A 12,679-nucleotide genomic window follows, 5' to 3' on the forward strand; every position below is an offset into this window, starting at 1 on the left:
TCTCTAAAGTTTTCCTTTAGTGTATCTTAAAATACTATATGTATCTTGAAAATTTGTAATTTATGTACATTACATTAGGTATGACTAAAGAAATCAGTATTTTAAACAAATATACCAGAACCTATCCAAACAAGAATTGTACCTTTCAAGCCACCTTAGGAAGTTTAAACTCCTTTTCTGAAGCCATCTGCAGAATCCTTAGCAGTCATTCTCCAAGGTGGTCATCCTCAATCCTTAATTTGATACTTTAGATTTGATACTTTAAACCATAATTTAAATCATTTAGAGAAAATGTCTGAGTAAGGGGAGTAATAAAAGAGTAAGTGGTGACTAGGGGGACTGAAAGTATTTCTTAAAGGAGTTCCCAAAATACGGTAATGGCAGCATCACTGGAATAAGTCTATAACCTCACAAGAATAAAAAAGTTAAAACCTAGCACTTAGCAGAATGCCTTACTATGATAAAATGTGGAATGAATACTCTCGTGAATGGGATATGGGAAGTAAGGCCTAAGTAGACATCAAGAAAGAGGCCCAGTTCTCTAGTATGGACAAATTGGGTGACTAACTGCCATTACTGAAATTCAGCACCTAGGAAATAAATTGGGTTCGGAGATTACCACCATCAGTTTGAAGTGCCTTTGAGGACAAGTGAAGAACGGTAAGTGGGCAATTATAACCTTACGCTGGTGGCAAGGATGCATTTGAAAGGATGAAAGATGATAAATTAAGCTTTTAGGAAAAATGGGATTGGATGGAACGGACCACAAATTGACCAGATGGTTTCCAATGAATGAGAAGTCAAGAACCCTTAGGGCTGGAACAAAGGGAGGTTGGTTGTTTTGTTTGTTTGTTTTTTGGTATTCTGGGGGTATTTTTTGGTTTTGGGGGGTTTTTTTCCCCCACCTCGGTGCCAAAAGGTAGGAAAAGAGCGGTTATTGTACGTGTCTTATTCCATCTGTGGCAGTTTATGGGAATAACCAAAGTCATAGAAGCGAAATACAGCTAACAGTAAAAACCCCAAGCTGAGAGTGAATTGCTTACCCTTAAGGGCCAAAGTCAAAAGGAAAATGCAAACTGGAGAGAACAGTTTTAATTAGCTATATTTATGTAAAGAAAGCCAAAGGCTATACTCAGTAAGACCTTTAAAATCTGGAGGTCTCAAGCGAGTCGCCCTAACGCGTCAGCCCCGAACGCTCTGCGGACTGATCCGCCAAGCCAGCCTCCTCCCCTCCCAGGCGCCGGGGGTTGGACTGATCCGCCAAGCCAGCCTCCTCCCCTCCCAGGCGCCGGGGGTTGGGGGACCCGGGACGGGGAGGAAAGCGGCGCCGGCGCGCATAGCGGCGCCGGCGCATGCGCACGCTCGGTCGCCCTTCTCTCCTTGCCCTCCTCAGCAACCCTCGGTCCAGGCCCGGCCACCTGCCGCCCAGTCATCTTCTGACTCCCTCCCGCCTAGTCCTTCCTATCCCTGAGCGCTCATTCGCGCCTCCTAAAGCTTTCAGCTGAGTGCGCGGAGCCCGCTCCGGGCCGGACCGTAAGAAAACGGAGGAACAGGAGCTCCCACGCTGCGAGAAGGTGAGCGGTCACCTAGTTGCTGACGTCACGGTGGGGCTGAGAACCGCTAGGGTTTTAAGCCGCGTCCTGGGCTGTGCGCAGGCGCCCCAGAGAGGAAAGCCAGGCACGCTTCAGCCAATGAGAGCGCGCCTGCGGCCCGGCCCAGAGCCCGGGCTCCTCTCCAGCAAGCTTCCGCGACAGGCACCGACAGACGGGTGGAGCAGTACGCGCCCAGCTGAGATTTCACGGGTGGGGACTCAGAGCACTGCGGGTAGGAGCCTGTCAGAGCCTGTCGTCAGGTGGGGCGAGAGCGGGCGGGAGCGCCGGCCCAGCGGCGCGCTCGTTGGCCGGGCTGGCGCCCCGGTGCGCATGCGCCCCTGCCTGGCCCCGCGCACCCCTGCACAGCCTTGCGAGAGGATCGACCGTCCTTCCTCCTGGTACCTGGTGGGAGGTGGAGCAGGTAGGAGGAAGCCCTCGCGGCGGCCCCTTGCCAGAACTGTGAGGAGCAGGACGGGAGAGGCTCCATTTGTGCTTTCAGGCAGCTCGGGGCAGAAGGGGCGGGGGGTCGGCGTGGGCAGCGATCAGCGTCGCCTTAGCTCGACGTGCTAACTTTCGAACCCAGGCAGTGCCGGGGATCGGAGTACCCGCCTCGTATTTGTTTCAACTTGTTTTGAAATGAGAAACCTGAGACGATTTAGGTTTTGTTTCCGACTGTCATATTTCCCCGAAGTCTTTGACTTATCCTAGGATATGGTTGATTCAGATCTCACAGCAAAAGATTTACAAAAGGAAGCTTTAAAACGCTTGATACTTTGCTGCAATTTATTAATTTATCTAAAGGTCTTCCTGCTTTTCCCCTTCCCTAAGAAGTGTTAAACCGAAGAGCAGTGAAATATTGCTCGCTTTTATCACTCCTTGATAGAACGAACTACTATTTAAAACCTTACAAGATAGTTACTAAGGAAAGTCACAGTTTAAATGAGAGTAGCCTGAGGATATTAACTGTGTTCAAATAAGTTACTAGGACCTCTGTGTGGCAAACGTGGTTTCTATCGAATGTAATTTAAACAAAACTTCTTAGACTACCCATAATTTGGCTTTTCCACCAATTTAGATACCTTTCTACCCAATTTGATCTGAAACTGCCTAGAAGATTTAATGCCTCACTTTAAACAGCACAGGACTTCCCTGGTGGCGCAGTGGTTAAGAATCCGCCAGCCAATGTAGGGGACACGGGTTTGAGCGCCGGTCCGGGAAAATCCCACGTGCTGCGGAGCAACTAAGCCCGTGGGCCACAATTACTGAGCCTTCCCTGACAGTGTCATGTTCACTTAAATTTGCCTTGAATTGGCCTAGGTCAACGCCATCCAACAGAAATACAATATGAGCCACAGGTGTAATTTAAATTTTTCTGGTAGTAAATCACAAAAGACCAGGTCGTGTTTTGCTTTTAAAAAAGCAAAAAGAAACAGGTGAAATTAATAAATTATCATTTCAACATCTAATCAGGATAAAAAATTATTAATGGGATACTTTGCATTTTCTTCATACTAAATCTTTTAAATCCAATGGGTACTTTGCATTTAAAACACGTCTCAGTTCACAGTAGCCACATGTGCTAGGGACTCCCTTATTAGGCAGCACAAGTCTAGATTCGAATTCTCTTTAATGCAGTGTGAACCTTTTTAGGAAATAGCCAACTCACCAAAAAAGCAGGCAGAAAATACCTAACTCTTAACCTATAGTAGCCTAATCTTTTTTAAAGTTCTTTCTAAATCTAGAAATCATGATTTAATGTTCAGACTTGTATTTGAAAACATTTTATTTTCATTGGGAGAATCTCTTGTCACACTTCCAAGTATTAATGTCCTTTTTAAGTCATTGCTCAGTACTAAGTTTAATTATACCCTATGATTACAGAGTGAACAATGAATGAATTATTTTTCTGGACAACTGAAGACCCGGACTTTTAAATACAGAAATTTTTTTTTTTTTTTGCTTTGATTATTTTTGACAGAATCACTTCTAAAACATGCTCCATAATTCTCTGCATGACATACTTTATGCTCCATGTTTGAAAGTCACTGAGGATACAATCCCTAATTTTTGCAACTTTGCTGTGAGTGACTCTTTGGAGACTAATTCTGAAGTAACTCTTAAGACAAATCCTGTAAGTTTCTTTCTTGGCTAAATCAGCTTTTCCTAACAATTCTTTTTTTTTTTTTTTTTTTGTGGCTTGGCCACAAGGCATGTAGGATCTTAGTTCCCCAACCAGGGATGGAACCCGTGCCCTCTGCAGTGGAAGCACTGAGTCCTAACCACTGGACTGCCAGGGAAATCCCTCCTAACAATTCTTATTTATAGGTGTTTAGATATGTACATTTCTAAACAGTGTAACTTGGCTGCCTGCCTCTCAAATTCTTCGTGAATCAAATTGGAGACAGCCAGTCTTTTCTAAATCAACTTCCAAAAATTTTATTGTCTTTTTAGTGTGCTTTAACTTCTATTTCAAATCAGTGATCATGACAGTTCCTTTTCACTGTTTTATTTGTTTTGATGTCTTGCTTTGGAAAATGGGGAATAGAGTATGACTTGGATCACCTACATTGCACATCAGATGGAGACATTGTGATTTCATGAACTTCTAAGATACTGCTGCAACAGACCATTAGAACAGGTTACATCATTGTTGCAATGGTAGGCCTAAGTGCTTTCCATTGTTCAGTACTTCTGACTTTTCAAGGCTTCTTATAGGATCATTTTATGCTGAAAAGGATGATGGTTAGAAATTGGCTGCGTATTATTTTCATCTATTGCCCATTCATATTCTTGGTTGATCATATGCCCCTCGAGTATTATTCCTCGTTTCTTACCCAAGTTTTAGCTCATTTATTAGTATCTTTGCAGTTAAGTGGCATAAATTTTCTTACTAATATTAAAAATGAAATGTCATTGTGTGTGAATGTGAGGGGCTGTTTTCTTCTTGAGCTAGACTGGGATCACAGTCTAGAGCTGTCACTGGACAGATTTCCCAGGGCCAGGGGCCTGTCTTAAATACTGAATGAACAACACGTATTCCTGCTCTATTCCTTTTCATTGTTTAATTTTGTATGCTAGAAGCATTGTTTTTTTTTTTTTTTAAGAGCATACTTCGCGTGCTCATTGTAAATAAACTAGGAAATAAAAAAAAAGTAAAGGGCTTCCTATCCTACCACCTAAAGAGAGCCAGTTCTGGATTGGATATGTATATTCTTCTGGTCTCTTCTTTGCAAGCTTGGAGGCTTGTACCTGTTCTATCTTAACTAAGTCGAGATTGTTCAGTTACTTCATAATGACATTTAGTGAGAATTCGGTCGTGGGCAGCACTGAAACTTTAGTCAAAACGGTTCTTTCTTCCTCATTGTATCTCCATTGAATCTCAGAAATCTTCCAAATGGTAGGAGTATTTCTGGTATCCATATTTGTCTCAAACAAAATAGCAAGGTGAATGGTTAATAAAAATCACGTTTTTAAACATTTAAATGAATACCTATAAACCCATTCTGTATCCAAGAGGGTCTTGCCACACCAGTCAACCAGAAAATAAATGGAAGCACCCACTGTTGTTTGCAAATGCACTTTTTAAATAGGTAATTCTTGATTTGTCTTTTAAATACATCTTTCTATTATCCTGTTAATGGCAGTTTTGCTTCATTACCTTGGTTCAGATATATTAACTGCATTATGAAAAAATTTTTTAAACTTTTTATTTTTATTTTTTTTTAACATCTTTATTGGAGTATAATTGCTTTACAATGGTGTGTTAGTTTCTGCTTTATAACAAAGTGAATCAGTTATACATATACATATGTTCCCATATCTCTTCCCTCTTGCATCTCCCTCCCTCCCACCCTCCCTATCCCACCCCTCTATGTGGTCACAAAGCACCGAGCTGATCTCCCTGTGCTATGCGGTTGCTTCCCACTAGCCATCTATTTTACGTTTGGTAGTGTATATATGTCCATGCCACTCTCTCTCTTTGTCACATCTTACCCTTCCCCCTCCCCATATCCTCAAGTCCATTCTCTAGTAGGTCTGTGTCTTTATTCCCATCTTGCCACTAGGTTCTTCATGACCTTTTTTTTTTTTTCTTAGATTCCATGTATATGTGTTAGCATAAACTTTTTAATTCTTAAGATTTGACAGACTAGGACTTGAGCCACGTGGTGGTTTGTTTTGAGCAGATACACTGCCCCACAGGCTCAGAGCTTCATAAGCCGGGGGAAGAAAGGATTTTTTACCTGGTGATTATCATGTGAATAATGTGGCATTTCAAGACAGGTTGCTCATAGAATTTTTAAAATCACTTGGTCAGTTGACATGGAGACTATAGTATAGTTGAAATTCTTGCTGAAGCTCTAAATTATTGGAAAAGTCCATGTGATTCAAATCATGTTCCCCCTTTTATCTGCTTAACCTTTTGAAAAAAAAAAGCTTTATTTTTTAGAGCAGTTTTAGGTTCACAGCAAAACTGACCAAAGTACAAGAGTTCCCACATACCCCCTCCCCACACACAGCCTCCCACACCTGAGTTGTACATTTGTTACAATCGATGAACTTAAATCGACACTTCATTCTTGCCCAAAGTCCATAGTTTACATTAGGGTTCACTCTTGGTGTTGTACATTCCACGGGTTTGGACAAATGTATAATGACATGTACCTACCATTGTAGTATTATTATACAGAGTAGTTTCACTGTCCTAAAAATCCTCTGTGCTCCACCTATTTATCCCTCCCTCTCCTCCAACCCCTGGCGACCACTGATCTTTTTACTATCACCATAGTTTTGCCTTTTCCAGAATGTCATAGAGCTGGAATCATACAGTATATAATCTTTCCAGATTGGCTTCTTTTGCTGAGTAATATGCATTTAAATTTCCTCAATGTCTCTTCATGGCTTGATAGCTCATTTCTTTTTGGCAATGAATAATATTCAATTGGCCGGATGTACTACAGTTTATCCACTCACCTACTGAAGGATATCTTGGTTGCTTCCAAGTTTTGGTAATTAAGAATAAAGCCACAATAAACATCCGTGTGCAGGTTTGTGTGTAGACAAGTTTTCAATTCATTTGGGTAAATACTAAGGAGGGTGGTTGCTGGATCATATGCTAAGAGTATGTTTAGTTTTGTAAGAAAGCCCCAAACTGTCTTCCAAAGTGGCTGTATCATTTTGCATTCCCACCAGCAATGAACGAGAGTTCCTGTTGCTCCACATCCTCACCAGCATTTGGTGTTGTCAGTGTTTTGGATTTGGCCATTCTAATAGGTGTGTTGCAGTATCTCATAGTTTTAATTTGCATTTCCCTGATGACCTATGATGTGGAGCATATTTTCATATGCTTATTCGCCATCTGTATATCTTCTTGCAGGAGGTGTCTGTTCAGGTGTTTGGCCCATTTTTTTAATCAGGTTGTCCATTTTCTTATTGTTGAGTTTTAAATGTTTTTTGTATATTTTGGATAGCAGTCCTTTGTCAGATATGTGTATCCTTTACAAATATTTTCTCCCAGTCTGTGGTTTGTCCTCTTGTTCTCTCTACATTGTCTTTTGCAGAGCAAAATTTTTAATTTTAATGAAATTCAGCATATCAGTTCTTTTCCTTCATGGATTGTGTGTCTGGTGTTGTATCTAAAAAGTCACTGACATACCTTAGGTCATCTAGGTTTTCTCCTAGGTACTCTTCTAGGAATTTTATAGTGTTTTTGTTTTACATTTAGGTCTTTGATCCATTTTGAGTTAACTTTTGTGAAGGGTGTAAGGTCTGTGACTAGATTAATATTTTTGCATGTAGATGTCCAGTTGTTCCTGTACCATTTGTTGAAAAGATTATTGTTGCTCCATAGTATTGCCTTTGCTCCTTTGTCAAAGATCAGTTGGCTATATTTTTGTAGGTCTATTTCTGGGCTCTCTATTCTGTCCCATTGATCTATTTGTCTGTTCTTTCACCAGTACCAGACTGTCTTGATTACTGTAACTTTACAGTAAGTCTTGAAGTCCAGTAGTGTCAGTCTTCCAACTTTATTCTTCTTCAGTATTGAGTTGGCTATTCTGAGTCTTTTGCCTCTACATATAAACTTTAGAATGAGTTTGTTGATTTCCATAAAATAACTTAATGGGATTTTGAGTGGGATTGCATTGAATCTGTAGATCAAGGTGGAAAGAACTGACATCTTGACAATATCAAGTCTTCCTATCCATGAACATGGAATATCTCTCCATTTATTTAATTCTTCTTTGATTTCTTTCATCAGAGTTTTACAGTTTTCCTCATATAGATCTTGTACATATTTTGTCAGATTTATAACTAAGTATTTCATTGGGGGGTGCTAATGTAAATGGTAATGTGTTTTTAATTTCAAATTCCACTTGTTCATTACTGGTATCTGCTTAACTTTTTAAGTGATTAATGGATGCCTGGAAGTTGACCTACATATATATTCAGAAATGTTTTGCCACCTGAGACCTGTGAGGAGGTAAGCTTTGTGGCTCCATTTGTTATTAGTATTTGTGGGGGTGGAGGGGTGTGGAATCTGTTAGGTGTTTAGCTAATTTCAATTTATTATAATTTATCAAATTCTGACTATTTTGTGGATAATATGGTGGAGGGCAGGAATAAAAAAAGAAACAGAAAATTCATGTGAACATCCAGGTCCATTCTCCCAAGAGTCCATTCAGAGTAGAAGGTGAAAAGAATACCATCTTTCAAAATAGTTCAGTGTGAAAAGGTTAAGAGGAAAAAAGATAAAGTTTGTCCTTAGCACAGTTCTTATTACCATGTTGCCCTCAAGTCTATTGCCGTCATATAGAAAACCACGTTACATTTAAATTGGATAGTAAGGTCATTTGACTATTATATTTGCTATTTATATAGTAAATAGTAGATTGTCTAAAGCCTATCTACTTCAAGAAAGGATTTAAGGAGTTCAGTAAAATTTAATTGGCACAGTAATAGGCATATATAGGGTAATCAAAATGGAGACCAGATACCCTCTAGAGAAAGATCATTTGTTAAAAAAAATAGAACTCATGAGACAATTATTCAAACATCAAATTTTGTTCTGGCTTCTTGGTAGCCAAGTCAAAAGAGATAAATAAAGTGTTTATTTGGCTCAAAGTATATAACCAAAATAAAATTGGATCTGTTACATAAAAATGACGTGTGAAGTTTTAGATTTCTAAAACATATTTGGCAATAATTAGTACTTTTAATTAACTATTATGTACATGAATATCTCAGTAAATAGTCATTGTTAAAAGGAATGTCTTGGGACTTCCCTGGTGGCGGAGTGATTAAGAATCCACCTGCCAATGCAGGGGACACGGGTTCGATCCCTGGTCCGGGAAGATCCCACATGCCATGGAGCAACTAAGCCTGCATGCCGCAGCTACTGAGCCCATGCGCCGCAACTACTGAAGCCCACTTGCACGCTAGGGCCCGCACGCCGCAACTACTGAGCCTGTGCCCTCTGGAGCCTGTGCACCACAACGAAAGATCCCGCGTGCCACAACTAAGACCCAGTGCAGCCAAAAAAAAAGTAAATAATAAATTTTAAAAAAAGAAAAAGAAAAGAAATCATGTGGGACTCACTGCTTTCAAAACTTTTGTAGATTTCAAAAAACCCACAAAATTTTACACTTTGGTTTCTGTCTTATTTCTACGGTATTTTCCATCCACAGTAATCTTAATGCTACTGTCACTTTATACACGGGGGATTTGTGTCCATGTCAGTGCTCTGGTGAATAATAAATCCATATCTTTTAAAAAGGTTATGTCCAGGAAAGCTATTTCCATACTGGTTTCTCTACTCAAGAGCTTTATCGGGAGCTGAAGCAGTCAATGCCTTGAGGCCATTCTATTTTGCTGTACATCCAGATTTCTTTGGACAGCACCCCAGGGAAAGGGTAAACAATTATTTTTTTTACTATTTAACATTAGTCTATGTTTCTGTTTAGTTTATTTACCTTTGCTACAGTATAATACAGAGAGTTCTATAAATTGGGGTTGTTTTGTCATGGTGGAATAATCAGTGCTTTGAACTATAGATACTGAAAACTGAAACTAAAACTATTGTTTTTTTTAATGAAAGCTGTCATGTTTTATGCAGGCAATAAAGATATCACGTAAACTCTTTAGAGTATTAGTAATCATATTTTCTGTACCAGGTTTGAAAGTAAAATTGAGGGTTTGAAGGAAAATTTAAGGGCTCTGATACCATGATCAGTCCTTTTTTTTAAGGTTGATGCAAGGAGGGTTTTTCAGTGCCCAAATAGTTTTTCCTTATGTTGCATGCTTCTGGTCCACTTCCCTATATCATCAGTTAATGTCTGCTCAAGGAATACAAACTCATGATGAACTTAGTTAGGAAGGTCACTATTTTTTAATGTTAGATAATATATTACAAAGCCAGATGCTTTGGAATAACTTCATTGGTTCCTTTTATCTTCCTTAACATTGACACCTGGTTTAACATGAAAAGGAATTTAAAACTCTTGAAAATTAGAACATTATTGTGTTGCTTTTCCCCCTTTTTTGGGGGTGGGGGCCATGCCTTGCGGCTTGCACGATCTTAGTTCCCCAACTAAGCGAGGAGTCCTAACCACTGGACCGCCAGGGAATTCCCTGTATTGCTTTTTTTCTACTTGCTGTGGAAAATAAATCAGTTTTGCTTCTTTGCTTTAGGAAAATATTTTGTTTATGATAGTTGATATATATATATATTGGCTATTCGAAGTCAGAGCCTTTTTAAGTAATTAGTAAATTGAATCAACAGAAAAATACTACCTTGGAGATGTCATAATTTAATATAAATTATTGGGGATGTCATAAATTAATACAATTTAATTTAATGTTTAATAATTTAAAGTTTTTAAATCCAACGTGTGAGGAAAAATTAAGCTTAGTACTAGGTGACTGGTTTCCCTCCTCTACCAGTGTACCTTTTTTTTTTTACTAAAACTTCTGTGTGCTATAAAAGGTGAACTCAGCAGGCTTGGGTTGCTTTGTTGCAAGAAATGCCTGGCTTCAGTACTGGCCCTTCAGTGCCTCCTGGGAGATGAGCTCTGAGCCCCTGGGATATCCTTGCCCGATAAGAATGTTTTTGTGTGCCGGGGCCTTGGGCCACACCAGATAGTTTATGCCAACAATGTATTTTATGGTGAATGCCTGTTTTCTCATGTCTGAGGCCCTCTTGGGAGGCTGGAGACTGAATAGCTGTGGTCAGTCATGTGGGCATGTAGTGCCCGAGTAAAAGCCCTGGCCCCCAAGGCTTGGATGAGCTTCCTTGGTTGGCAGCACTTTTCATGTGTTGTCACACGTCCTTGCTGGGGGCTTAAGCGCTGTCTGTACAACTCCCCTGGGAGAGAACAACTGGAACCTTGCACTTGGTCCCTACGGGACTCCACCTTACATGCCTTTTCCCTTTGCTGATGTTAATCTGTATCCTTTTGCTGTTATAAACTGTAACTGTGAGTATAACAGCTTTTCTGAGTTCTGTAAATCCTTCTAGTGAATCATCAAACCCCCAACACAATATAGCTGAGAGCGGTATATTGTAATAAATTCAATAAACAAAAACAAACTGTTCCTAATTTCAGATCACACTGTGTTTCTGAGAAGAGACCTATAGGGATAAGAAGCAGAGTTATTATTTATGCCATTTCTTGGAGCTATTCCTTCACTAAAAGACATTTCTTTTTTCACTTAACAATACATCCTAGAGATCACTCTATGTACATTCCTGAATACCATCTGTGTCATATTCTTTCCCTTTTTTTTCCTTTTGGCTGTGTAGCACTCCATTGAATGAAGATACCATAATTCAACCAATCTCTGAAAGGGCATTTTTAGAGCCCTTTATATAGAGAGAAATTAGCTCTTTGCTATGAAATAGCTTGCAAATTGGGGAATTCCCTGGTGGTCCAGTGGTTAGGACTTGGTGCTTTCACTGCGGTGGGCCTGGGTTCAATCCCTGGTCGGGGAAGTAAGATCCCGCAAGCTGAACAGGGCGGCCAAAAAAAAAAAAGAAAAGAAAGAACTTGCAAATATTTTCTTCTACTCGGTTTTTGTCTGTAGACTGCTTGGTGTGTGTGTGTGTGTGTGTGTGTGTGTGTGGTTTTTAATGTGTTCTTTTCTTAAGTTTTTTTTTTTAATTGAAGTATAGTTGATTTACAATGTGTTAATTTCTGCTGTACAGCACAGTGATTGTTATACATATATATGTATTTATATTCTTTTCCATTATGGTTTATCACAGGATATTGAATATAGTTCCCTGTGCTATATTAAGTTTTTAAATTTTTTTATGTAACTGGATTTATCAATCATTCATTACCTGGGATATTCAGTCATAGTTAGGCTTTTTCCACATCTAAGTTATAAAGAATCTCAGCCATGTTTTCTTCTAGTACTTATGTGGCCACATTTTTTTTTACATCTCATCCCTATGGAGTTCCAAGTTGTGAGGTGTGGATCCAATTTTATCCTGTACTGAGGAGCTATGAAATCCCACCATTTTTTAATACTAAATTCTTTAATACACTCAATAATGTGTTTAAAAGGTCGGGATATAATTTCTGATGTTTCCTTGTTCTATTTTGTGTATAAATGCCTCTTAACATTTTTTTCCAGGAAGTCAATGAAAATTCTCTTAAGAGATTAAGTGCCTACTTAGAAAACCTCCAGAAACCAGGCTTCAAGTCTTTGAAACCAACCCAGCTTATGTTTTATGTCAGAGAAACAGACCAGAACTCCTCTGATGGCCAGGAACACTTCAGCACTTCCGGTACGTTTCTTATTTCTCATGTGTCCCTTGCAGGCTTGGTATGATGTATCCGATCTGTCTAACGTTGCTAGAAGACCTTCGGATTGAAGCCTTGTCATAGAAAATAATATCATTTAATTGCATGTTTTCCTGGAGTTAGATTCTGTTCCTGGTTGCATGTGTTTGATGAGCCATTTTTTATGTTTAAACTTTTCTGACTAGAAAACTGAAGTGTTCCTATTTGTCCCCTTCCTATTTCAGTGCTGTTTTAAGTATTAAATGTCTATATAACAATTTGTATCTTTAAAAAATATAGCTCACA

General features: G+C 39.5%; 1 protein-coding gene and 1 long non-coding RNA gene across 6 annotated transcripts in view; one reads left to right on the top strand and one right to left on the bottom strand.

Annotated features, from left to right (window-relative positions):
• The window catches only part of LOC309608570, a 250,040-nt gene extending 242,050 nt beyond the window's left edge, over nucleotides 1-7,990 (bottom strand). Inside the window, exon 1 of the long non-coding RNA XR_014232978.1 lies at nucleotides 5,320-7,990. This is a non-coding gene — a long non-coding RNA (uncharacterized lncRNA). The remainder of the gene's footprint in view (nucleotides 1-5,319) is intronic.
• The window catches only part of TCAIM (T cell activation inhibitor, mitochondrial), a 37,556-nt gene continuing 26,312 nt past the window's right edge, over nucleotides 1,436-12,679 (top strand). Inside the window, exons 1-4 of one of the 5 annotated variants that reach the window (XM_082348554.1) lie at nucleotides 1,436-1,574; nucleotides 7,998-8,070; nucleotides 9,364-9,499; nucleotides 12,225-12,378. In XM_082348554.1, coding sequence (XP_082204680.1) covers nucleotides 8,042-8,070; nucleotides 9,364-9,499; nucleotides 12,225-12,378 — 319 coding nt within the window. In that variant the 5' untranslated portion in view covers nucleotides 1,436-1,574; nucleotides 7,998-8,041. Of the gene's footprint in view, nucleotides 1,575-1,607; nucleotides 2,014-3,587; nucleotides 3,724-7,997; nucleotides 8,071-9,363; nucleotides 9,500-12,224; nucleotides 12,379-12,679 lie in introns of those variants that run through there. The other 4 variants (XM_082348550.1, XM_082348552.1, XM_082348551.1 and 1 more) reach the window with 4 other exon arrangements.

Source organism: Balaenoptera borealis (assembly GCF_965194805.1).
Source record: "Balaenoptera borealis genome assembly, chromosome: 12".
Classification (NCBI taxonomy): domain Eukaryota; kingdom Metazoa; phylum Chordata; class Mammalia; order Artiodactyla; family Balaenopteridae; genus Balaenoptera; species Balaenoptera borealis.